General features: G+C 54.5%; 2 protein-coding genes across 3 annotated transcripts in view; one reads left to right on the top strand and one right to left on the bottom strand.

The window, feature by feature from the left end:
- The window catches only part of TTYH3 (tweety family member 3), a 74,043-nt gene extending 67,556 nt beyond the window's left edge, over positions 1–6,487 (top strand). For both annotated transcript variants that reach the window (XM_058849499.1, XM_058849502.1), the window contains one exon: positions 865–6,487. Coding sequence is in view for 1 of the 2 variants with exons in the window: in XM_058849502.1 (XP_058705485.1) it covers positions 865–936 (72 nt within the window). In the remaining variant the exon portion in view is untranslated. The remainder of the gene's footprint in view (positions 1–864) is intronic.
- A 5,449-nt stretch (positions 6,488–11,936) lies between these two features.
- Positions 11,937–23,200, bottom strand: LFNG (LFNG O-fucosylpeptide 3-beta-N-acetylglucosaminyltransferase). Its single transcript, XM_058849552.1, has 9 exons — positions 22,743–23,200; positions 15,854–15,902; positions 14,922–15,021; positions 14,627–14,780; positions 14,451–14,536; positions 14,013–14,178; positions 13,701–13,786; positions 12,572–13,613; positions 11,937–12,541 (listed from the first exon to the last, which is right to left on the bottom strand). The coding sequence occupies exons 1-8, from the start codon at positions 23,136–23,138 to the stop codon at positions 13,547–13,549; spliced, it is 1,104 nt and encodes a 367-aa protein (XP_058705535.1). The 5' UTR covers positions 23,139–23,200; the 3' UTR covers positions 11,937–12,541; positions 12,572–13,546.
- Between the last annotated feature and the right edge of the window lie 1,717 nt (positions 23,201–24,917).

Here is a 24,917-nt window from a genome sequence, read left to right as displayed (position 1 = left end):
TTCTGTTCTTACTGCTGGCCGTTATTCACGTGTTTTTCAGCTCATTTTTCAAAGCTGAATGACACATGTTACCTCAGTAGCTTCTGGAAGCTGTTTTGGATTACCTTGCTTAGACTAAAAAAGAGAATAAGAGCAGCACCACCACCTCCAAATCGAACTAACCTTCATCTCTCTGACTTGCTCTTCTCACCCCCACGCTGGAGTCTCATCTGCTGCTGCACAGTGCACAGCTTGGATCCCAAACCACCCACCTGATAACTTGTTAGTATCATCCTGTTTGATGGCAGCCTGTTCCCAGCCTGATAGGGTCTGCACTTTCTTGGGCATAAATCATTTTGTTATTCCTCACGTTTCTTTCAAGCTGCCCATCCCTGGCACGTGCAATCTTCTGATTCCCTCGTTGCTATAAAATGCAATGTGAAGATGCAGTGAGCACCCATTTTCTTTTCAACCTCCTTTTCTGGCATGGTTGAAAGCAGAAACATGACTAAGACAGGATGAAAGTGTGGGGTGGGTTTTTACCTCTGCATCATTCCCATTTCCCTCTCTTCTCCCAAGCAACATATGTCATGTTTTGACTTAGTGACTATTGGATTTCCTTCTCTAGAGAGCTTGGGTAAGTCACCAGCACATCTGCACTGACCTGGCCAGCACCCCTGCAGCAGCGTGGCAGAATGTTGCTCAGAGTGAACTGTGCAGTGACTTGTGAAACTTTCCTCATAAGACTGAGTCAGCAGCTGTAAATACACACCATGTTATGCTGAGAAGTGGTAGAAATCTGTGGTTCCGTCGTGACATTAGTCATTCTGACTTAACTTTGTTTGTTTGTTTTGTTTTGTTTTGTCTTGTCTTTTCTTTCTCCAGTACACCTCCAGCATGAGAGCCAAATACCTCGCCACCAACCAACCTCGTCCAGATGCTGGCAGTGTGCATTAAAACGAAAAAGTGAAAGCAAAAAAAAAAACAAAAACAAAAAACAAAACCCACACGTGCAGTCAGACTAAACAATGTGCCAACTGCTGTGCCCCTGTGCTGTCCTCGTAGAACAATCCTGCTGTTCTGCCCAAAATCTAGTGCAGCTCCTTCTGTTTCTCCAGTCCAGACAACCCTTCCAACCTGGTACCTGCCCACTCAGTGGAAGCTCCTTTTGAATTTAAGCCTTCAGCTTGTAGTACCTGATGTGAAGAGAACAAATGTGTGCAGGCCAGCAGCTGACAGCACCCAGGCAGCTTACCAGAGTAACCTGTGAGAAACAGGTGGTGAATAGCTTCTGCCCCCTTCTTCCCCCCTTCTGTTCCAAGAGGGACTTGGTGAAGGATGGTGGTAGATCTTCTTCACTTCTGCAGTGGGACCAGCAGCCTGTCAGACACTGAAGAATCAGGGCTGGGTGCCTGTGGCTGGTGTGCAACGAGGGAATGCTGAGGGAGTGCACAGCACAGCATCTCGCTGGGAATCCTCTGGTGCACTGCCTTGGGTGAGGGAGGAGGGAACTCTTTCCTCATGGTGTCACTGCATATCCACTGGAATTGGTTCTAGAAGAACAAACCATTTCACTACCCTGGTTAACTTTTTTTTTTTTTAAGTCCATTAAGAAAATGCCTTTTTCTTTCCCTCTATATCTGTCATGTGAATTCTTGAGGAGGAGCAGAGGGGCCCAGCACCAGTCAGTTACCCTGTCCACTGCTCTGGACCTGACCTCTCTGCTCCATCAGGGAAGCCCAGGTATTTGCAGATGGCATTCTGGGTGCTGCCTTTCCTAGGCTGACACAGATCAAACAGGAGCCAGCCACTCACTCGGTGCCAAATTTTTCCAGGGAAAGACTTAAAAGACTTTATGGGGAGCTATTTTTGCACTAAAGAGTTTTGGCTCTCTGATTCTAGATCTTATGGGACAGTCAGCTTGCAAAAGCAAGAGAAACTGGAAGCACCAATGGATTTATAGCAAATGCAAGCCCTCCCCGCAGGAATGATCTGTGAACTCTACTGGACTTTCTTTCTTTCCTTTTTTTTATAAATCATAATCTACAGCACAGGGTTGCTGAAATGGCATTGAAGGAGGTTTTTGGAGCCTCAGTCCTAACAAACTCATAAGATTGTCAGTGTATCTTCTGCGTTCTAGAATCCAAAACCTTCAACAACATTGTGACCGTCGGAACGGATTTATATTTTATTCTGTTTTGTTTAGTTTTCAAAGGCACATTGCTAACCACTATCTGACCATACTAATGCACATGTAAGGCATTTTCTAGACGTGAGGCAGAACAAGGCTTGCAAAGGGGCAGCTGGGTGCCTGCAGAGGGCAACATCCTTCATTGGTGCTGTACTTCCCACTGAAGAGCAGTGCTCCAAAGGGCACTGACAGCTTCTTCTTGCTGGAAGAGGAGACTGCCTCTTGGGAGGTACTGTCAACTACTGCCCTTTCAGTAGGGTAACTCTGATGTTCCTTTTTGTCTTTTTACCTCTTAGTAGGGGCATCTTAGCAGAGCTGCTGAGCATTATATTAAATTACTGGCAGAGGAAATTGAGTGGGAAACATCTCTCAGACTGGAGTGGAGCCGTTGGCAGAGGCAGTTCATTGTCACCTCAGTGATGTTCAGACTTGGTGTCTGTTTACCCCACGTTGGCTGTTTGGGGCACAGAATTACCAACCTGCCTTTACTCAAGTCAGTTGCCTTCTTGCAGTGAGGTGGGAACTGCTCCTGGCAGGCAGCTGAAGAGGGATCTGCTGGGAAATGGTACCAGCTCTGTGGCAGAGCAAGCTTTGAGACTCCTCTTAAAATAGAAACCACTACTAAACTGCAAGGCCAGCTGTTACCATTCAGAGGAGTGAGAGACAGGGAGGAGGCATCACCATACAGACAGGAAGAGAAGGGTTTGGAATAAACTTCACGCTTCGCCATAAATCTCTGGAAGCAGGATGTTCTTGCTCAGGACTGAGTATGCCCTTTCAGACATGTTGGATGGGCTTCACACTGAAACATACCTCTGTTTTATCAAATAACAAGGGCAGGGAAACTTGGTCACAGGTGGTATGGAGGGACTCACGTGCCCCAGGGTTTCCATCCTGTCTTAGAGCCTGCCAGGAGATGTGGGTGTGCAGGGTGTGCTGTGGTGATCTTGCAGGGCCCCAAGCACCCAACTGCTCTCTGGGGAGGAACCCCAACCTTTCCCTCACTTTGAAGAAAGAATCAAGAGCCATATAATCCTTATTAAGACTAAGTTGTTCTGCCATCATCCCTCCTTGCGGGGATGTGCTCCGATTGCTACTCACATTATCAGTTTTAGGGGAGCTGCCCTGAAATCTGTGGCCCAATCCTACCGGTGGAAGGCAAGTGTTTTGGAGGCTGTGGGGAACCCTGTGAAAACAACCAACTTCTTCATGCACAGAATGCACCCTGACTGCACTTTGGGCTGGGTCTGAATTGTCCCCGTGGCATTGTCTGTGCCACACAACAACGGGAGTGAGCCAATGCCTCTGTCTGCAGCATCTAACGGAGCAGCCACCTTGACCTGCTTCCTTCCAAGGTCTGGCATTGCCACTTCCAACACCCAGAACAACTTCTGACAGTGTTTGGGGCTCACAGCAGGGCACAGCTGTGGAGATACGTGCTCTGTGACTTCAACATATAACTGGAAAGAATGTTATGGAGATAACATTTTGCTCTCTGGAGGCCAGCACAACGTGACTGCGGTGTGAGCGGTGTACCTGTGTCCAGCCAGCACTTCCTTTACTTGACATGGATATTGCACTTTTGTAAAGCATCCTGGAACTCTGCTGCCCCGCTGCATGCTGTGCAGAGCGCTGGATAGGAAACACAGATAAATGGGTTTCTTTTGGTTTATTATTATTATTACTACTACTTCTTTTTTTTTTTTTTTTTTTATTTTATTTTACTGGAACCTTGAGCAAGAGTGTGGCATTTCTGCAGGCTGGTCTGAATGGATCTGCTGAAGAACAGATGGCCTTTGCCTATTCTTATGGCTGCGACATAATCAGTCTCATCCATATGGTCACATTTTGTCTGAGGAGGGGACTTTGAAAAGCCAAGATCTCCCAGACTCTGTGCCTCCCTCTCGGGTGAACAGCAGGTGCTATCTGGCAAAGACTCATCTGTTCTGGATGGCATTCATGGTTGAGGGAGTCCAAACTCTTCAAGCTGCAGGAGGTAAAGCTGTAGAGACTTCTCTCTCTTCCATCGTGTCTCTCTGTTTTTAATGTGACAAAATGCCAAGGCCATATCTCTTGGTGTGTCCCAGCTGACCTTATCGGACATTTCTCGTGTTACTGGTTGCTAGAAAAAGGGTCCAGAAGTCAGGGGAGCTGAGATTGGCCTCTGGACACCTCACTGGCTGCAGAGTGGACAGCAGCTTGTCCGGTTGAAGGTGACTGCATCGGTGAAGACACTTCATGTTACTTTTTCAGAAGCACAAATGTGGTCATTGGCTTGTCTGGTTGGCTTGGTTTATTTCCACTGCATCATCATGTGTGAATGACACTTTCTTTTGGAACTGAGAACTCTTCCAAGCACACAAACATCTCCACAATGTGAAATGTAAATAGCATGTTGGACTCTTGTGTCCAGTGTTCAAGACTGCATTGTAATTGTAAAGGAAATCAAATCAAGACTTGGCTGTGAATTTCTTGTGCTGTCTTGGGAATTATAACTGTAGTGTTTGTATCCTGTATGTATTATTAAACTGAGTTCATTTTGTGTGCTGATAAAAGGGTTCAAGCTAAGATTTTTAGCGTGCATCCATGTATCCAAATGTGAAGGATGGAGTGCTCCCTTCCCCTCCTGTCCTTTTTAAGTTTTCTCCATTTGATAGGTGTTGATTTTCCGTGTACAGTCATCTCAGCCAAGACGCAAGGGATGTTCATTTGAGTGCTTTGAGGGGGACACAGTGCATGGGGTTTTGAGTGATCCTAAGTCAGGAATGCCATAGCAGTTCCCTGAAACTACATGAAAAGCTTGGCCTTTCTGAGAGTTAAAGCATTTCTCAGGGAGCTGCTCAGCCATTGCTCACGAGAGCTTTGGTGCTGCAGGGTGGTGGGACAGGAGTGGGTGGGTGCCCCCGGAGCAAGGTCCAGGTACCTGCGGGAGCAAACCCGGGCTTCACTTCTGCTGCCCCCTTCTCTTCCTCCCAGCAGCCACTGAAATACCATTCTGAGCCCTTTGAAGAAGAGAGAAGTGTCTTGGCTTGTTGATCCCTGCCACCCTCCTGATTCCAGGGGAGCTGGGGTGGATGGGTTTCCCCTTAGCTCGGGAGAGGAGCTGTGTTTGAAGCACTTCCTACCTGGGGTCCAAGGAGAAGCCAGGATCTTCCCCAGCTCAGTGTGTCAGTGCCACTCAGTGAACATCTCTGGGTGTGAGGGGAAAAGCCCTCTGGGGAGGTACTGAGGAGCAGATCTCATGCCTTGAGACAGAGACCTGGCAAGGCTTGGTCTGAACCTCCTTTCATCACAGCCTGCTTCCCTGTTCCAGAAATTGTGTGCATGCTATGGATGGCTTCCCTTGGCAGTCCAGGAGGCCCAGCAGAAGCGTGGGATGTTTTGGTAGCAGTTCCTAGATGGCTGACACGTGGTTTGTGCTTTCAGGGGGGTGTGGGATCTCTGGCAAGCTGTGATGGTGAGCGTGCTGCCCAGCTGGGAGATTAGGGATGGGTTACTGGTGGCCTGGAGCTCCCGGGTGCTCACCCAGCCCCTGTGGCTGCATGAACAAAGTGGAACATAAATTGATGTACAACCAGAAAGTTCAAAATACTCCTTTCCTAAAGAGGATAACTGTAGCATGAAGCTCTTAGGTGCTCTGCATATTTGATACCACATTGCTCCTCACTATGCAATTCCCAACTCCTTCCTTCCTGTTCCTCCTCTAATCTCACACCAAGACTTCTCCAGTGGCCTCTGCCCAGGAGGCTGCTGAAAGTCCCAGAAAAGCCTCATTTCTTCCATTGTTCTCTGCACTGGGTGCAGCTGCCCAGCCGTCACGTCGCGTGCCTCAGGTCCCTTGGTCACGGGAGGCCCCATGAGTTTTATTCACATCATTCAGAGGGAAGTTTATTTTCTTGGACACTGTGCACAGAAACCTAATGGTGAACATGTACCTGGCCTTTTTGTAACTTTTCTGTTTTGTTTGTTTTTTGGTTTTTTTTTTTTCTTCTTAACCATAATGGTTGTATATCATACCACTTTATATACATATATAATATATAAATATATATAATTTTTTTTTAAACTTTGGACCTGCTAGTTTCTTTCAAGTGTTCCTGCACTTACCCAAAATGTTTTTAAATTGTGAGGATTAAAGAGGATTGAGCCCATTTTTGTATCTTTACTTTTAATTCTGTAGTTCTATTGATTGTAACGTAGCTATTTTTTACTGTAACTTTTTGGTTTGCAAATACTAAACAAAAAAACCTAAATGTAATTTCTGTGGTTTCTATTCAGCTTGGGTTTCATGTTTTAAAAATAAACGATTTAAAACCATTGTTCCTGGTTATTGATCTGTGCTTTCTCCCAGAGAGGGCGTGGGGCTGGGCTGGTGGCTGCTGTGGGGATGTCCTCGTACCTGGGGGCAGAAGATGCTGGAGCAGCCATGGGAAACATCATCTTGGGAGATTTCTCCTGTGCCTGGTGTGTTTTAACCCCTGGAACCCCCTCTGCTGCTCTGATTATTCCCCACTGGAGCAGCGGTAAACACGAGTGGGTCATTTCCACCGGCACAAGGACAAGAATTGTGGAAAAACAGCCTGGGATGGTGCCCCACCAGCTGAACCCTGCCAAAGGCATTCCTCTTTGAGAGGAGGAGATGAAACTCGGCTCACCTTGCCCAGTGCTGCCCCAGGGTATCGTGGGTTTGTTTTTAGTTCTGTTTGTGCAGCTCTCTGATCACGGGCCCACCACCACATCACTATCACGTAGTGAACTGAAACCTTTACCTTCCTCTCATTTTCCTGATCTGTTTTCTGCCCGGTCCTGCCAGTCAAAGGAGGCATTGGGCTCCTGCCCCCATCCTGTGCTATTCTTGCCTTGACCTCAGCTCCCTTCCTAGGTGTGGGGATAAACAATAATTCAACTCTGTCTTTTTAAATGCTATGTATTTTTTTTTCAGTGCTGTGAGTATGGCTGAAGCCCACACCCTTGCTCTCAAGTCCTGCCCACGAATTCAGAACCACAGAGGGCTCCTTGTTGTGACTTACCCCTCATGGCTGTGAATCTCAACAGGCACCAGTTTTCCTCCCTTCACTAATAATTGACAGATGCGTCTCCCCTCTCTTTTTTGATTCCCATCTAAAGGAGGAGCCCACGTTTTCCATCTTCATCCCTGACCTGAGATGATTAAACCTGCTCTCTAAAGCTCTAAAAGGGCTTGGAGCAGTCAAGGGAATCTCATGGCGTGAAAGAAAATAAAGCCTAGGTCAGAATCATCAGTGTAAATATTTTACCAGGTTTATGGACTCCACCAGGGATGGGAACGTGCAAAGGTCTGGTAACCTCTCCCAGTGTTCTCCAGCCACCCCCAGGAGCTGCAGCTTCACTCACCCTCTGCACTGCTCCCAGTCCCAGCAGGAGCAGGGCAGAGCTCTCCTGAGCCATTCAGGGCTTAGAGAAAACAGAGGGAAGGGTGAAGAATGTGTTTGAATAAACCTCTCCTTCAGATCAGCCTTCAGTAGTGGTCCCTTAGATCTCAGTCCTCCGAGATAAGGCAGGGAGGGGTGCCCCGGGGAGATGCTTTCAAACGTATTTGCTCTGTGGTGTGCTGAGCTGTGCTAACACGAGCGGTGCCTCCGGGAGCTCCCGTGGGTTGGTGGATGGAAAACCATCAGGCAGAGCTGGTGGCTGTGGGACACGGTTACTGACTGTGTGTCCCTGGCTGCTGTCACCTCTTGGGGTGGGAAATGGCCCCACACCACAGGTCACGTTTTCTGCTGAACGTGGCACTGTGCAGGCAGCCCCTGCTGCTGATGCTGCAGCCTGGGCTGCCCAGCTCCTTCCATCAGGTGCATTTAAGAGCTGGATTTGTGGTTCTTCAGGAGGGCCCAGTGGAGTTTTGCATTCTCCATGAGTCCAGGAAGGCAGCAGGCAGCTGAAATTGCAGCTCATCCTCTCTAACCCCTCCTGGAGCAGCCTCGTTCCTGAAGAATGACCCCATCTCCCTACCCTGCTCTGTGGTGCTTTCAGGAGGCCACATCCTCTCCTTGCACTGCAAGGGAGGCCCGGACAGAGCTGAGTGTCCACTGGCTCCTCTGCTGGAAAGAAAAGCCCGATCAGGGAGACTCGGATCGCTCTGACCACGTGGGGATGCTGGAGCCTCGTGCTTGGCAGTCGGGAGGGTTTGTGAGCAGAGGCAGCCCCGGGAATGCTCCATCCAGGGCTCCTCCTCACCCCTGTCTCCAGCCCGGCCTGCGCCAGTTTGGTTTGTGCCAGCACCCCAGTTTCTCCCAGCCAGTCTGGGAGTGGCCAGGCAGGGACAGAGGGTGGCCTGGCTGTGGCCACGATGATGAAGCACCCGGTCACACTGCTGTGCCTTCGTGCTGCTGTGTGGTAAGAGAGGGGATGGATGGTGGCAGGAGCAGAGGACTTTTCCTTCTGCAGCTGATGTCTCCATTGCTGCTGGGGCTGTTTGCCTCGGCTCTGCAGGCACTGAAGGCTTTGCCTGGAGCAGGCAAGTGTTTCTCACCGTGACTTCAGCAAAAATCCCTGCTCAGGGATTTTTTTAATCCCTCCCAGTCCGTGGAGGGAAGTGGGAGGAAGCACAGCTCCGTGCTCACCACGAGGTGTTGCAGATGCTGGTGCTTCTCCCACCCGCTTCCTCTTCCCACCAGGCAAACCTCACGGAGCCTGGCACTTGCACCCCATAAATCACCCGGCCACTCATGGTCTGTTCCAAACACATCAGCTCTGGGGCCTGTGCATGGGCTGCTCATCAGGGAGCCAGAATGGCCCCCTGCTCCCCAAGAGCTTTCTAACTCAGCCCTAAGTAAGGGGGGCTCAGCAGGCTGATGAGGACATGGCTGGAGCATCACCCAGTGCTGACACGGTGGTGACACTGCTCTGCTGTGCAGTGTCACTGCTGCTTTCAGCTCCCTGTCCTCAGCATGGACAAGCACAAACCCAGCACTCTTTCCCTGGTGAGACCACCATGGTTTGGTGGGGCTGAAGGGGGACACATCCACTGAGGAGGAGGAAGGAGGGGTTGGGAGTGGGGCTGTTCGGTGATGCTGCGGCTTCGCAGATCTCATCTGGCAGCGCCGTGGGAAGTGTTTCCAGATGCTTTTAAGATGCTCAATTTATCTCCTCCTCCACTCTTGGCTTGCCAAATGGCTACAGCAGCAGAACTGGCCCCACTGGGCAGCTGAGGCAGACCAGAAACAGCAGTTGCTGGGAGCTCTGGGGTAAGGGGGATTGGTTTTGATAGATTCAAGGCTGATCTTAAAAGTCAGGAAGGGAAAAATAAACTTTGTGGGGCTTTTGGGTTATTTATTTTAACCACCTGCATGTTATGCAGGGGTGGGAAATAGAAGGGTGAAAAAAATGAAGGGCCAGTGGTTTAGAGCTACTCAGCACATCCCAGTGGTGTCTCATCCATCCCACAGCCATCACTCTCTGCTGCAGGGCTTTGCAGCCCCTCGCTCCGAGGCAGACAGTGCTGGGGGTGGATTAAGTCACCTCCAGCTGCACAGAGGTGGTGGGATGTAGATCATGCCCCCACGGGGGTCCCAGCACTCTCCCACCCAGCACTGGGACAGGCAGCTCCCAAAGCTGCAGCTGCATGCATCGCTCAGGCCCTGCGATTCGGCTGCTTTTATGTTCGTTTCCCACAAATATTCCAGTTTTCTGGGCCAAAGCAGCTGGAAGTGGCTCTTGGAGCCAATTCACACAAGTTTTGTTGTCTCCCAACACTGCCCTCCCACCCCAAGCCTCAAGTACTTCTCACTGCCGTCAGTTCCAGGATGGGTGCTTGCCCCATCACCCTGCACACTTTCCCCTGGTGAAAGTCCCCACAGCCAGGCTGGGAACACGGTGACTCACATGAAGTCTGGGACTGCAAATGACCCAAATGCAAATTCAACAACAAAAAAATAATAAAAAAAAAATAGGAGGTGGGAAACAACAAAAAGGACTAAAGCAGTGTGTTACTCTCTGCCCTCCATGTTGCAACCACCCAGAGAAGAGGAAAGCCTTTGGCCAGGCACAGTGCTGGAGCATCCCCTGGGCACAGTGGTGTCAACAGCAGCGTCCATAGTGGCAGTGTCCCCAGCAAGCTGGGATTGTCCCCACCCCATCACCACACACCAGACTCTCCAAAAGGTACAGCTGCCTTATCAGCTGCCTCGAGCAGGCGAGAGTAAACAGGACATCCCACACCAGCACTGGGGTTCAGATGAAAGCAGCCTGGCCTGCGGAGTCTGCCAAGTATGCGAGAGCAGCAGGCTTTGCTTTTGTTTTCCTTTTGTTTATTAATGCCTGTATTTATTTACTTTTCAGCCCACGAGTAGGGAAAGGAGGAGGGAGAGGCTGGGAGCCTGGTGGGAGACAAACTGGAGGGCTGGTGAGCTGCCTGCCCCTGCTCCTAAAGGCTCAGTGGGATATTTTATACTTAATTTTATTCTATTCTATTTTATCTTGATTTTTTAAATTTTTATTTGTATTTATTTTACTTTTAAAGCCCCATCCAAGAACCGCACCATGCCCAGCATCCCCCTTTACCTTTACCCTTGCCAGGGGCTCCTGTTCCTTGCAGCAGCATCCCGACCCCAAGCCACAGCCCCTGGCTGCCCGGTGGGCACTTGAGCCACATGTCCCCATCCTGTGTGGGGTGAAGAGCAGGGTCAGGCTCAGCGAGGGTGGCAGCACCGCTGCTGGGAAGTGCCCACGCTGCTGAAACCGCAGTGTGTGAGCAATAGGAAAACTCGTGGGGTGTCAGAGCTTCCTGTGCCTGACACAGCTCCCTCCGCTGACCCCGCACCAGGGGAGGGCTGAGGGGCACCAGATCCTGCACCCAGCACCCCATCCCTGGCCCCAGGCAGCTGGGGCAGGGCAGCACTGCTGTCCCTCCAGCCTTCCCTTCCTCCAGGGCACTGCTTGGGGTGGCGGGGTCGGGTGATGCTCTCCGAGGTGACACACTCAGCCAGAGCCTCACCTCACCGAGGGCTGCAGGGCTTGGGGGACTTTGATTTTGGTGGCTGTGTGAAGGGTGAGCGGCTCTGGGAGGAGGGGTGGCTGCTTCAGCACACGCCGACTTCCTGCCAGGCTGTATTTTTAGCAGGGCCAGCCCTTGATAACCCAGAGATTCAAGCGAAACTGTGAAGTAAGTAAATGTGCCTCGAAGAGGAAAAAAAAAAAAAAAAAAAAAGGGTGTGCAGGAAGGCGGGGAGGAGGGGATGGCACAGGTGGAAACTGGTACCGGTGGCACAAACAGGACTGGTTTGGGGAGTGGGGGGGCAGATCTTAGGCTATCGCCACAGCCCGTGGAAGCTGGGGCTTGTTTCTGGCAGGTGGATGCTCAGTGTTGGCTGAAACTGTGGTGGAGAGGGTGAGGGGAGGGCTGGGAGGGAAGGGGCTCGTCCCCCGCAGCCCCCAAGCTTCCCACGCACACGCCTGGCCGCCGGCTGTTAACAACAGCCCGCTAACAACCGGCTCACACCTCATCCCCACCGCCTCCCTCCCGGCCCTGGGCCTGGGAAAAAACAGCCCTCAGGTGCCAAACCCTCTCCCAGCCTTTTGGGAAGGGGAAGGAGGAGAGGACCCTCACACCCTGGGATGCAAATGGCCAGCAGGATCCCAGTACCCGTGGGAAAAAAGGGATGGAGGGGCAGCCCCTCCTCGGGGCATCCCTGAGAGCTCGGCCAGAGGTGATAACATCTGCGGGGGATCAAGGGGTGTTCAGAGCAGCACATCCATAAAGAGACACCGGAGCCCGGGACCAGGTGACTGTGGTCAGCAAAAAAGCCGCTTTATTGGTGACCGCTCCCACGGGAACCCCGTGGCAGCGATCGGGTTCAGGTCCCTGAGAACACACTGTCCATGCTGGTTCCCCTTCCCACATCTATTGCTTTAAACACATCCTAGTTACAAAAAGCACAGAGTGACATTCCAGATACTGGAACATATAAATTAAGGTAAGTGATAGTTACAAGGCATCGCAATTTTTTTTTTTTTTTCTTTCTTAAACAGATTATCAAAGGTCAGGGATTTTTCTTTTTCTGATCCACAGAAAATGTATAAAAAGCATTTTAAAATCTACATATTTCTCAATGTGTTTTTTTTTTCTCTTAAAAAAAAAAAAGGCACAGTAAAAAAAATACTGGCTCAATAACATATTTACAACACACCCATTATGGGCTATTTTCACTCAGCTTCAAGTTGGAAATGTTCAGCTCTGGCTTGGCCCAGGGGCAGAGAGAGGGATGGTATTGGCAGGCAAGGCAGCTCTCGGAGGATGCTGGGTCCCTCTCCCTCCCTGGATAAATCCCTCTCCATCAGGGAGAGCACAGTGGAGGGGTTGGGAGATGCTGCCTGCCTGTGGCAGGTGCCCAGCTGGTCAGGTGCCTCCTGGGCAGCACCCACAGCCAGGGCAAGGCTGGAGGATGCTCTGGCCCTGCCGGGAACATCCACACAGCCCCAGCCAGACCTCGAGGTGCTCCTTTGCAGAGCTGCAGGGCTGCCCCAGCCACACTGGAGGGAGACCCTGGACAAACATGGTGCCCACCCCACTGCGGCAGCTCCGGAAAAGCCTTCCTCCCACGCCCGTATTTATAGAAAGTCTTTACACCAGTCTATAAATAGTTCACCCGCCGATGCTGCCGGCAACACTTCACCCGTGTGGGGGAAGCTCTGGGAAATGGAGTTAACACCAACATCAGCACCCAGCCCTCCCCCTGCCTCCCTCCAGTGAGGCTGTCGAGCACCCGGCAGCTTTGCAGGACCCTGGACATTGCCATGTCCAGAGGCTTCCCCTGCCCACCTCTGCCTGCTCTGCCTGCCAAGCCAGGGAGCAGAACTCACAGGGACCCCTCATCCGAACTGGGAGCCAAAGCTTCGCTGCTGAGATTTTGGGACTGGGAGAGAGGATGGGGTGGGTTAAGGGAGCGAGTTGGAGGGTAGATGCAAAGGAGGGAAGAACACACCAAAAAAAAAAAACAACCCAACTTAACATTTGAAAGGAAAAAAACCAAAAAACAAAAAACCAAGGAGAAGCAAGCCCGGGGTGGGGCAGGGCCCCGCGCTGCGGCCGCTCCCCACGCATGGCGTGGGGCCCGCCAGCCGCGGGGCACCAGTGGTTAAGTGCTCAGTTCCCGTCCCTCTCCACCATCCCGGCCAGACCAGGCAGCGGGCACGGGCAGCCAGGCAGGCAGGGCAGGGGTCAAGGGGCCGCACAGCAGCCTTCAGTACACACACACTGTGCAATACCACAGCAACGACGTCCGTCCGTCCGTCCGTCCGCCTCGCGGCGAGGCCAGACCGACACACCCGCACGCAGGTCCCGCACGCCCGTCGGATACCGGGGAAACTCGGGACGAGGTTGGAGGGCACGTGCTCCTCCTAGTAAACCATGTTGGTGGGGCACCACGGCGTGTCGGGGTACAGCAGGCAGTGCACAGAGCGGAACCTGCGGAGGAGAGGAGCAAAGCTGAGCACGGGGCGGTGGCGGCCCCAAGGCAGCCCGGTTTGGGGGGGACAGGGACCCCCATCTCACCTGGATGGGTCCTCCTCGACAGAGAAGGCTCCCTTCATGTGGATGGAGTTGCGCTTGTTTTCGAACATGCCGTAGCTCAGTGTCACCTGGAGGGCAAGCACAGAGGGGTGAAGTGGCTGATGTGGCCATAATGATCAAGCAGAGGAAAGGGGAGCTGCAAAATTCACCCCCACTTCCCCCAAAGCCTCCAGTGACGCCTCACATCATCCCACAGGGATGGGCTGATGCGGTTTTTCCCCTCCGCTGTTTTGGTCACACATCAATCAATAGATCAGCCGTGATGCCCAATTTGTAGGTGACAACTTGGGGTACCTGTTTGTGGATCTCCGACTTGGGCACCTGGTGGAGGTTCTCCAGGTGGGAGTGGAAGAGGTTGCTCCGGATGAGCTTCACGCCCAGCACGGACTCGATGATGTAGCCGATGGTGCAGTCGTCGGGCAGGCGGATCTTCTCTGCAGTGCTCATGAAGTGACCCCCACTGCGGGGAGACAGAGAGGGGCTGCAGAGGAGCAAAGCCCAGGGGATGTGGGCACCCTGCAGGATTCTGGGGTTGGCCAGTGGGTGCCCAGCTCTGATTAAAAGCCAGTTTGGAGGAAATGAAGCCCTTCCCAGCTTGTTTCCAAACTCCCTGCAGACACCCCCAGAAAGGCAAGGAGAGAAAGGCTGTGGGACATGGCCCAGCACCCTTCACCTCTCTGTGCCCTGGGGACCATGAGGAGTCCCCATGAAGAGCAATGCCAATGCTCTTACCTGGCCCAAGGGCTCATCTTCAGTGCCAGCCCCCGGCTGATACAGAACCCTGCTCCACCCGTGGCAAACCAGAAATGCACAGGATGCTGCGAGAGAGGGGAACCAACGCAGTGAGACAACAGCTCCTTCTCCACCCAGCACAAATGAAACAATCCCCAAACTCTCCCCACCCTCACCATCTTGTTCTCGCTGATCCTCTCCGTAGCCTGGATGGGCCGGTCCAGGCTGGGCTTCCCGATGTAGATGTCCTGTGTGTGGGGGTAGCTGGAGAGCAGCTTCACCAGCATCCGCACGTTCACGTAGTTGTCATCGTCCACGTGGCAGAACCACCTGCAGTGACAGCAGTGTCACACCCAACCCGGGCAGCTCCCCAGGCCCCACACTGAGGTACAACCCCATAACCACAAATGGTCTCTGTTTGCACCCCCTTCAGCCCTGTCATGGCCCACAGCAGCCCTGGGCACCACTTACTTTCTGCCAGACTCGATGAACTTGTCGTACTCCACGGCCATCTTGCAGGACAGGGCCTGGCGGCTGTGGGCAGCCGAGCAGTTGGTGTTGATGACATTTCCTGCGGGGAAAAAAGGGGGGTCAAAACCCAGCACTGGTGCATTCCACACATCCCCACGCACTCAAACGGTGACACTTCACCACACACATCCCAGGTGTGCCAGAGGGTGGAAACTCATGGATGATCCCAATGCTTAGTGACCCACATGCTATGTTGTTTTGGGCAAATGATGAATTTTTGGGGCAATGTCTTTTGTGTCTATGTGAGAGAAGGGAAGGGATGAATAAGGAATGTGGATGCAGCAGATGCACCATAGATCAGCCATATCCATGTTTTAAGCATGATGCCACCCCACATCACCTTGCCCAGGGTGCACCAGCCACCCTGGAGGTGAAGGGGTGTCTGTGAGCCCTGAGCATCCCCAGGACATGGTAGCAAAAATCCTGCCCTGTTTTGCTTGCCCAGCTCAAAGGCAATCACTTCCCAGCCTGAGAAGGAGTCATTTGCATGGGGAGAATAGACCACGCTGACCCCAGCCCAGAAAATGCTCCCATGAAACTCTGTCTGCGTTGCCATCAATCCCAGCTCACCCCAGGGACAAAGTGGTGCAAAGGCACCCCACCCTGTTACTGTGACCCCCAGCAGCATCATGCAGGGCATAGGCTGGGCTGACTGGGGAGTAAACCTGTCCCCAGATGGGTACTTTAAGCAGTGGGTGCTCTAAGCATTATCAGGGAAATAAATTGTGTCATTCCCAACCCAGGTTACTGTGGCAAGGGCTTTTTCAGAGTTCCTGGGACAGGCCCCATGCCAACCATGCTCCACAGGTGGGAGACCTTTCAGGGGACCTGGCCAGGTCACACACACAAAGGGACAAGAGCCACAGACTCACGTGCTTGCTTCTTCAGCTCCTCATCCTCCCCGTCAGTGAAGATGAAGGTCTGAAAGAGAAGACGAGGCACCTCTGAGGACCGAGGGGCTGAGACCATGTGGCTCTGGATGTGACACAGCACCCCTGGGATCAGTTCCTCCAGGAGGGTGGTGCTGACTTCTTCCCCCTTGTCAAAACCCCAAGTGGCACCGGAGAGCCGGGCACCCACACAACACACCCAGCTTTGGACCAAGAAGGGTGCTGAGCTCGCCTTGGGAGCAAACCCCAGCCCCCGCACGGAGCATCCCCATCCTCTTGCCTTTTGCACGGGGAGCAGCTGGCAGGGAGATTTTGGGGGCCACAGGGGCTGTCCCCAGCACAGGGTGAGGCGGGGGCATGGAGGGGAGCAGGTGCAGAGCGCGGCCTGATCTGAGCAGGGATTTCAGGCTTGAGCCGGCGCGCGTGGCCGCGGATGCCAGAGCTGCCGCCCAGGCAGGTGTGTTTGCCCATGGCGCCGACTCCCAGCCGCGTCCCCACCTGTGTCAACAGCACGTGGCTGTCCTTGGCCACTTGCACAACACCTCCTGGACTCCTCTCTGCTCCTGTGTCCTACCCAAGGGGGCTGAGACCCTGGTGCCTGTGAGTGCCACTTGCCAGCCCCGAGGAGGAGATGGTTCCCCACTGCCCCATCCCAGCACAATCCCACGGTGCCAGGCAGCACCTGACCTCCTCCCCAGGCCCCTGAGCTGCCTGCCTGGCTGCACTCCTCTATTTACACAGCTAATTCCTGGCATATGTCACCCAGGAAGGAGGACTGGAGGGGCTGCTCTGGGCCTGGGATTTGGGGAAGGACGAAAAGCAGGAGGAGAGAGCAGGGGGGTGGGAAAGGCATCGCCATCAATCAGCGGGCAGCAAACAAAGCTGGAGGAGAGAAACCACAACCAGCTGCCAAGCGCTATTAAAAACCAGACGTGCACAAAAGGGCAAAGGAAGAAAGACAAAAGGGCTTGGGGGGGGAAAGGCAGGAGGCAGCAGAGGGGGGACGATGGAGCGCTGGGGATGATGAATTACAAGTGAGCTGGAAATTGGGTGCCACCCCGCAGCCGGCCCCGGGAACGCGCTGGGGTTTTGTGGCTTGTTTGAGGAGCTGGGTACAATAGTGGGGTTGACTTTACTCAGCGAGGAGAGTTAAGCGGGCAGCAGTCATTAGCATACAGCTGCACTGGTTAACCCGGCCCTGTTTGCTCAGGTCCCCAGCCGGGGCTGGTGGGGAGAGCCCAGAGCTGCAGCGAGGCTCAATGGGAGGGGACGGGGCTACAAGTGACCTTTGGGGCTTGAAAAGGAGAAAAGAAAAAGTTGGGGGGAAAAAAATGATGGAGGAGGTGGGAAGGCAAGTTCTCACAAATGCACGGCCTGCCGTGCAGCCTGGCTTGTGGGGAGGGACAGAGGTCAGGAAGGCTCTGAGCAAAGGGGATGGGGAAGCGCTGGTGAGGACGGGACAGCTGCGGGACGGGGACCCACCAGCTGCAGGACCAAGGATGCCCGTGGTTGCTGTGTCTCCATGGACACATCACTGCTGGGGTGGCACAAGGTCAGTGCTGTGTGTACAGGAGGGGGTGTCACCCCCAGCCAACTCGGGGTACAGCTGCTGCTCCCCATTTCCCCCAGGTGCTCAGGGAGGGGTCAGGCAACTGCTTGGGGTACAAATTGAGCCAGGGCAGAAGGACAGTATCCAAGGATGCCCGAGACAACACCATCACACTGGGGGGGGTTGGCACTCCAGCCCAGGTTTCAGGCTCACTGGAGGGGGCCAGGGAACACACAGCCTGTGCACAGGCGAGACAGAAAATGTTTGCTTGATTAGCTCAGAAGCGCCGTCCAGCAACTGCCTTCAGCTGCTCCAAAAATAACCCTACAACTAATCCTGCACTCAGCCTCTATAAATAGACCACAGGGACAATTGTTTATTACTTGCCTGCACCGAAACGTTTCATCCTACCAAGGCTTCTCCCCTCGGCCTCTCCCCACACCCATCCCTGTAATATTCCTGCTGCGGGTGGACCAGGTGGCAGCTCAGGGACTGGGACAGGGGCACACAGCTGCAAGTCACCCCATGTGGGCACCTATTGGGGCCTCACAGGCTTCCCACATCCCTCCCAACCCCACCATGACATTCGATTAAAACTAAACCAATTGAAGCTTCATTTTTAAAATTAATTTTGTAATTAATCTGTGTTTCTTGGAGGGGAGATGAACCCTGCCTGCAAGGCCCTTCACCTGGGGCTGCAGGAGAGAGGAGCAGAGGTGACAGCCAAGCCTGGGAAGGGATAGGCCAGGAAAGGATGTGAATAAGTGAAAAACAAATCCACCTTTGGCATCTCCCATGTGGGATGCCAGACGTGAAAGCAGTGTTCAGTTTATTACAGTGGTGCAAGTGGACACTGCAGCCAACATCCCTGAGCTGTCACCTATAAACCACCACCTCCAGACCCAGCAGGGCCAGAAAGCACTCCCAGCCCTTACACCCGCCTCTCTCCCACTTGGCCCCTGTGCCAGCCACAGCACAGAGGGGTGCAAGAACCTCTTGGACCCCTCCCGCAGTAACTTTTCCTGCTGGGTGCAAGAGAGGAAGGGCCCGCTGCCCCCCTCCCTCCCCTCCAGCCCCTGCAGGAAACCTCATTGTTCTCAAAACTGCAGCTTCAAGAAACACAGGATGCCAAATCCCTCCCGAACAATAGCTGCCAGCGCTCCTCGCAGCCCCGCGGCCGGGACTGAGCGGCACCCGGGATCCCCTTGGCCAGAATGGGCTCAGCCCCCCCAGGAGCCAGGCAGCCGCCAGCAGCCCCCACTGCCTCCTCCTCACCCTTGGGGAGGGCTTTTTTTTGCTTTTATTTTTTTTTTTCTGCCTCCGCTTCATTTCTCCTTTCGGGGTGACTCATTTCCCCTCCACTGGTGGAGCTCGTGGGTTGCTCATGGCTGGGTGCTGCACAAGGTGTCCCACCAGCCAGGGCCACCCCGGGGTCACCCTCTCTGTGCTGCCTGGCCAAGTGGTTCTGTGACTTCCCAGGGTGACAAACTCTCAGCATCTGCCATGCCTGCCACCATCCCACCCACCAAAAGGGGAACCTCGGCCAGGCAGGCACCCCGTGAGTCTGTGGTGCACAAATCCTGACCCTGTGCCACATCTCACTTCCCCATGCTGGGAGAGGATAGAGTGCTCTGGCACCCTCCTCACAGTGACCCCACTTGGGTGCAGAGGAAAGAAGGCAGTGAAGAAGTGCTGGTTGGGGGCCCTCAGTCTCCAGCTGGACAAGGGGCTCTGGAGCAGGTCAGGATGCTGCCAGAGCTGCCCAGCTTTGTGTCCCCCACAAATATTCTTCTTTTCCCTCCAGCCTTGGGGTTTAGGGGGGGAAATCCCCACCCCTCTTCAACAAGTTGGGGGCAGTGTGATGGTGATGCCCTTGCAATGGCAGCGTGCCACGGTGGCAGCAGCCCCAGTCCATGGTGGTGGCTTTCCCCAGGACCAGGGGCAGGTCTGTGCTGGCACAGGATCCCAGGACTGGGATCTGCAGAGGCGGGGAAGGGGCTTGCAGGGCCGCGGGCCCTTCCTCCCCCTGCTCCTTTCAGCAAGAGGAAGAATCCTCCACTGTAATTTTAAATGCTATAATTTTTTAATAACCCCCTCACAAACAATGAGCTCATTGTGTGGCAAGGGTCCCCCACCCTCCCGCCTGGTGCTCCACGCGCCGCTCACCGGCTCCGGGGCTTTTTTGGGCAAGGACAGCAGCAGCGTTTGGGACAGGCAATTAAGGGGCCCCCACCCCTTAAACCCACACAGGATGCCCCGGGGGACAGCAGGGAGGGACCCTCACACAAGATCCGAGTTCAGCAGTGCTCAGCAGGCCCTGGCACACAGCCCAGGGCTGGGGGGAGGCAGCTGCACCGCGGAGCTGCTTTGGGATGAGCGGTCCCTGCTCTCAGCCGCCCTGGTGGGAGTGCAAGTGAGACTCGCATGCCAGCACACTCCAGCATGTGGGTGGGGACCCTGGCCAAGGTGCTAGAGAAATGTGGGAGCCGCCATCAGAGGAGCGTGCTCTTTGGAAGGCAGAGCCGTTCCCTTTGCCCCGAGAGCAGGAATTTTTCAAAGGCTGCAATTACGGCGCCGAGCGGGAGGCAGCCAGCGGATCCCACGCTGCCGGGAGCGCAGCCCTGGCGGGCTCCGAGGCGTGTGCCGAGCTGCCTGCAGATCTCTGGGGTGCCCCAGGGACACCCAGCCGCCTTCAGGGTAACCCCAGGGGCAGCAGAGGTGTCTTTGGCAAGAAAGCAGCGGATTTGGACTTGCTCCTGTCCAGGATTTCTGCTAAATGGCCACTTTCCTCCCCCCTCTCTTTCCTTTCAAGCGCAAAGTTTCTCCAGCCCGCACTCCAGCATCCTAAGGATACCGAGACAGCTGGAAACTCTCCCCAAAGCAAGGAGGGGAAAACCCATAACTCTCCTCCAAAAGCAGCTTGTCCGGCCTGGATTGTGCAACCCAAGGAGGAGATTTAGAAGGGAATAGGGATGTGCTCTCCCTGTGCAGAGGCAGGAAGGAGAAGGGGGTGCCCTTTGCAGTGTCTTGGAGGTGACAGAGGGCAGGAAACAGGGACTATTGTGGGCAGAACAAAGAACAGCCAAGGAAGGACACAATGGCTGTTCCCCCTATCTGCCAGGGTCCAGGCAGGAGCTACCTGATGGATTTAACCCCTTCTCAGCAGGGTCTGCACCCTCCCGCCTGGCTAATGAACAGCCAGAGGCAGGCTGGGGTTTGAGTGAGAGGAGATCGGGAGAAAGAGACGCAGCATCAGGCAGGGGAGATTCTCAGCCCTTGGGCAGGAACTTCCCCCGTTGCTGAGGCAGCTCACATGCCTGAGCACCGTTAGTGAAACCAGAGAGAGAGGATGAGCAGAGACAGGCCTGACTCAGACCAAGAGAGATGCTTGAGCAAAGGCAGTGCCCCGCTGCCACCAAATCACCCTCCTGGGATGGAAACCAGGGTCCAGGCAGGGAAGGGATGCAGAACTGCAGGGAAGCAAGAGAAAAGAGCCCCATAGCACCAATCCCACACTCTGCAGGCAAAAAAACCCCAACCTGCTGCCAAGTTCGGGGAAGGCCAGGGTGTCTCAAAGCCTCCCAGAGACAGCGGCTGTGTCGGCGTGGGAAGAGCGGAGCCAATCACCTCCAGCAGCGCGGGTTCATCCCCTGTGCCTCGTGTCCCCACTGCCCTGCCTCGCTCCGCAGGAGTTTGTGCTGCCTCCAGCTCTCTCGGCAGCTCCTTGTCCTCAAGTGCTGTACAAGAGCCGTCACTCAGCGGCTTGGCTTGTCAGGCAGGCACCTCGCCGGGCTGCGGCCCCCCTGGCTTCATGGCCCTCATCTCTAGGCAACCTGACCTGGACACGGCCGGCTCCGGCTCCCTCGTTCCCATGGAAAGTGCCACACAAGAGGCTTCGAAGCCTTTTCTGTGCACCAGGAGAAAAGGGGCTTTGTTAGCTTGCCCAGGGGGACAGCGTGAGAGCCGAGCCTTGGGGCTCTGGGAATCCAAACAGACAAACGAAGCACAACAAAAAAAAAAAAAAAAAGAAGAAAAAAGAAAAAAGAAAAAAAAAAAACTAGAAGAAAGCCGGAGCTCACAAGAGGGAGAAGAAAAAAAAGAGCAGCCATTCCCAGGATCATCTGTAGGTGCTCAAAGAGCGTTTCACTCCACCACCACTCACCACCCCCTCGCAGTGACAGCAGAGCATAAAAAGAGGTTTCCATTAAATAACTGGACCAAGGAGAAGTGGCAGACCCACTGCCAAGCCCAGGAAACCTGAGGGAAAAAAAAAAAAAAAAAAAGAAAAAAAAAAAAGGAACATAATTCACAGGGGGAAAAAATGAAAAAATGTTGCAAGATAATTCTTGGGGTATGGTGCAGGAGCCAAGACCCCACAAGGCCCAGCAGACATGGGTGAGGAGGGCAGGGGCAGGTCGGTCCTTCCCCCATGGCCTCCACCCTCAGCCACTCCAGATTTCCAAGGAAAACTGTGTGCAAGCAAGAAACTGAGTTCCAGGCCAGGAGGAAACACGTGAAGACAGTAGGAAGAAAAGGTTAGGACCAGGCATAACTTACTTTTGGGAAGCTGTCTAAGGGTAGAAAAAATGTCTTAAGAGCAAATGGCAAAGCACATTTCCTAAGGAAACATCTTTTTTCTTTTTTTTTTTCCCTTTTGAATTTTGCTTCAGTACTTGAAGGGAATAAGGGACAGCCAGGACTCTGGGCAGGACATCAGTAAGGTCAGGAACCAGACTCGCTGGAACTGCCCTGGTGTGGCTGAGCCAGTGCAAACCCACAAGAGCTCCCAGCCTCTCCAGTCCTGCCCAGTCCCCTGCAAGGGGACCGAGAGCTTCAGCACATCTCAGTTGATAAAACTGGGTGTCCTTTGAGTAGCACAACTGCAGGCACCTCACTGCAGGGGCCTGAGCTGGACTGTGGCACCCCTACACCGTGCCTCAGTTTCACCAGTGGAAAGCAACTCAGACCAGCTCTGCAGCAGGAGGTGCTCAGCAGAAAGGACCCCAGAACAGAGTTTGGGGAGGCTTCTGGATGTGATGAGCCAAGGTCGGGCTCTCTCCATCACTCACCCTGCAACGCTGCATTTTGCCCTCCCGAAAACACATTCGGCTGCAGAACAGCCCAGCCAGCCTCGGAGCTCAGAGATACGGGGGAAAAGGGAAGGGGAGGAGGTATTTGCAGGGCCACGGCACCACTCGGATCCCGCAGAACGAAGAGCCAGGACCGCGGCGGAGAAGCGTGGGCTCCAGCCCGTCCCGATCCGCTCCATCCCGGCCAGCGGCGGGGACCAGCCCCGTCTCCATCCCTGTCCCCATCCCTTACCATGTCGCGGTTGCGGGAGATCCAGGTGTCGAGCAGCAGCTCTAGCCGCGCCTTGTGAAACTTCTTGGTGGTTTTGACGGCGATGAAGACATCGCGGGGGGAGATGTCCTCGGCCGGCGGCCGCGGGGGGCTCGGCGGGGCGGGGGGCAGCTCCCTCCGCGCTCGGCTCAGCCGCCCGAAATAATCGGCGAAGCTGCGGAGCCCGGGCGGCCCCTGCGCCGCCGGGGGAGCCACGGCCGCCGCCGCCCCCAGGCTCTGCAGAGCCCGCTGCGCCCCTCCGGCCTCCCCCCGGGCCAGCCCCGGCCTCCCCGGCGGCTCCACCATGAGCACCAGGAGGCAGGTGAACATGGAGCCCACGAGGGACAGGAGCAGTTTCCTCCCGCAGCTCTTCAGCATCCTTCCTTCCCTCCGCTCCTCGCCTCTCCGCGCCGCCGCCACCGCCGGCCCCCGCCGCGCCGCCGCCTTTAAACCGCGCCCGCCCCGCCCGGGGAGGGACAGAGCCGGGGCCGCCCCAAGCGGGGCGTGAGCACCGCCAGGCCCTGCCCGGGGACCGCCCGCGCCCCTCCGACCCCCGCGTCCTCCCCGCCAGCCCCTACACGCGTCCCGGCTCCGCCGGCCCCGTCCTGGCCGGTCCCGGGCTCTGCCCTGCGCTTCTCCGTGCCCGCGGCCGGGAGCGCACGGCTGGGTGCGGGCAGGGCGCCGGCGACTCCTCCTCCTCCTCCCTTCCCCTTGATACCCGGGGATGGGGACACTCTGGTCCCCTGTAGCCCTCAGCATCTTTCGCTGCTCTGTCGGCAGCAGCGGGTGCGTTCCCCGTCCCGAGCTGTCGTTCCCCAAAGCCCTGCACAGAGATGTTCTCACAGCCCTGTCCAAGAGGTTTCCAGAAAGCTGACCAGCCTGACCAAACTCTGGGCATCGTCCCATCAGTCTCCTCTGGAGGCAAAGCATAATCGAAAACAAACACACCAACCCCCAAAAAACCACAGCACTCCTCTCACTTCCACCAAGCTCCATTCTGGAGGGTAATTCTGGGGTCAGGGAGCCAGGAATGTCTGTTCCCATCCCTTCTTCAGGGAGACCTGGAGAGGCTCCCAGACTTGACCAACCTCATGCCGGGCACAGCACGATGCTTTGAAGCTGATGAACAGCCCCAGAGTTCTGGGATATCTGGAAATAAATGTTACACAAGTACCAAGCAGCCCCCTCTCCCCGCCCCCAGTGATCACTAATCATTATAAAGATTGCTTGTTAAGTGAGACACCATTTTTCCAGCCAGACAGTGGGAGAAGTGGTGGCTGTAAGAGAAAACTGGGTTGAAATCTGGTCCTGGATGTGCCACCAACTTGATATTTTCCTGGCGCCGAATTCCGGGGCCTCTTCCCCCCTTACCCTCTGTCTCTGCAAGCAGTGAGCTCTTGGGGTTTTCTTTCCCAGGGAGTGTGCTGCTACAGGGAAGCAGATTTGGGTTTGGGCCTGGGCTGCAATGTAATGCCATAATCAGGGGCTGCTGCATTTTTGGGCAGGGACCTTGTCCAACTTGCATTTTTCCTGCTGTCACGTGCTCCATTCATCTCTGGCACTGGATAAACAATACCATAATACCAGGCAGGATGAAGCAGGGAAACTGCTTCCTCAGGCAAGCCCCAGCATTTGCCTCCTCTTGATTTTAGGCTATGCATTCTCCTGGTCAGCACTCGAACCGTGATCCCAGGCTAGAAACGCTCGGGGAGGCTGTGGGGTTTGGTTTTAGGGCATTGCCCACATCTGGAGACACGCTTGGGTTGCCAAAGAAGCCTCCCATTATAATAATAATAATAAAAAAAAGGCAGTTGGACGGTACAAACACAGGAACCAAATCCCACACTCCCCACTTCCCGCTATTGCTGCCCAGCCTTCCAGTCTCAATTTACTTTTTTTTATTTTTTTTTTTGGGCGCCCTTTGTCTCCAACCCGATGGCACAGCAACCGCGGCTCGAGAGGCAGCTGAAAAGCCCGAACAGCAAAACCCTGAATGAAGAAAGAGCCCCTTTCTCCAGAAGCCAAAAGGGGAGGAAAGGCACTTTTCCCCCGAGCAGCTGCTCTGGCTCTCCCGCAGCCCCGGCACTGGCTGGGGACACGAGCTGTGGCCAGATGTTGGGGTCCCGGGCGGCGACAATGCGGGCTCTGTGTGCGCCG

Source organism: Poecile atricapillus, chromosome 14 (assembly GCF_030490865.1).
Source record: "Poecile atricapillus isolate bPoeAtr1 chromosome 14, bPoeAtr1.hap1, whole genome shotgun sequence".
NCBI lineage: Eukaryota > Metazoa > Chordata > Aves > Passeriformes > Paridae > Poecile > Poecile atricapillus.
The sequence above is the reverse complement of the archived record's forward strand: the minus strand, read 5'-3'. Positions and strand labels throughout refer to the sequence as shown.

What these genes read in the sequence shown, in the direction of transcription:
- LFNG (XM_058849552.1), bottom strand. Translation starts at nt 23,138, where the DNA reads ATGCTGAAGAGCTGCGGGAGGAAACTGCTCCTGTCCCTCGTGGGCTCC. An exon ending in TCTCCCGCAACCGCGACATG is followed by an intron (nt 15,903 to 22,742) that starts GTAAGGGATGGG and finishes CTTCTCTTTCAG; the next exon opens with ACCTTCATCTTCACTGACGG. An exon ending in TTCATCGAGTCTGGCAGAAA is followed by an intron (nt 14,781 to 14,921) that starts GTAAGTGGTGCC and finishes CTGTCACTGCAG; the next exon opens with GTGGTTCTGCCACGTGGACG.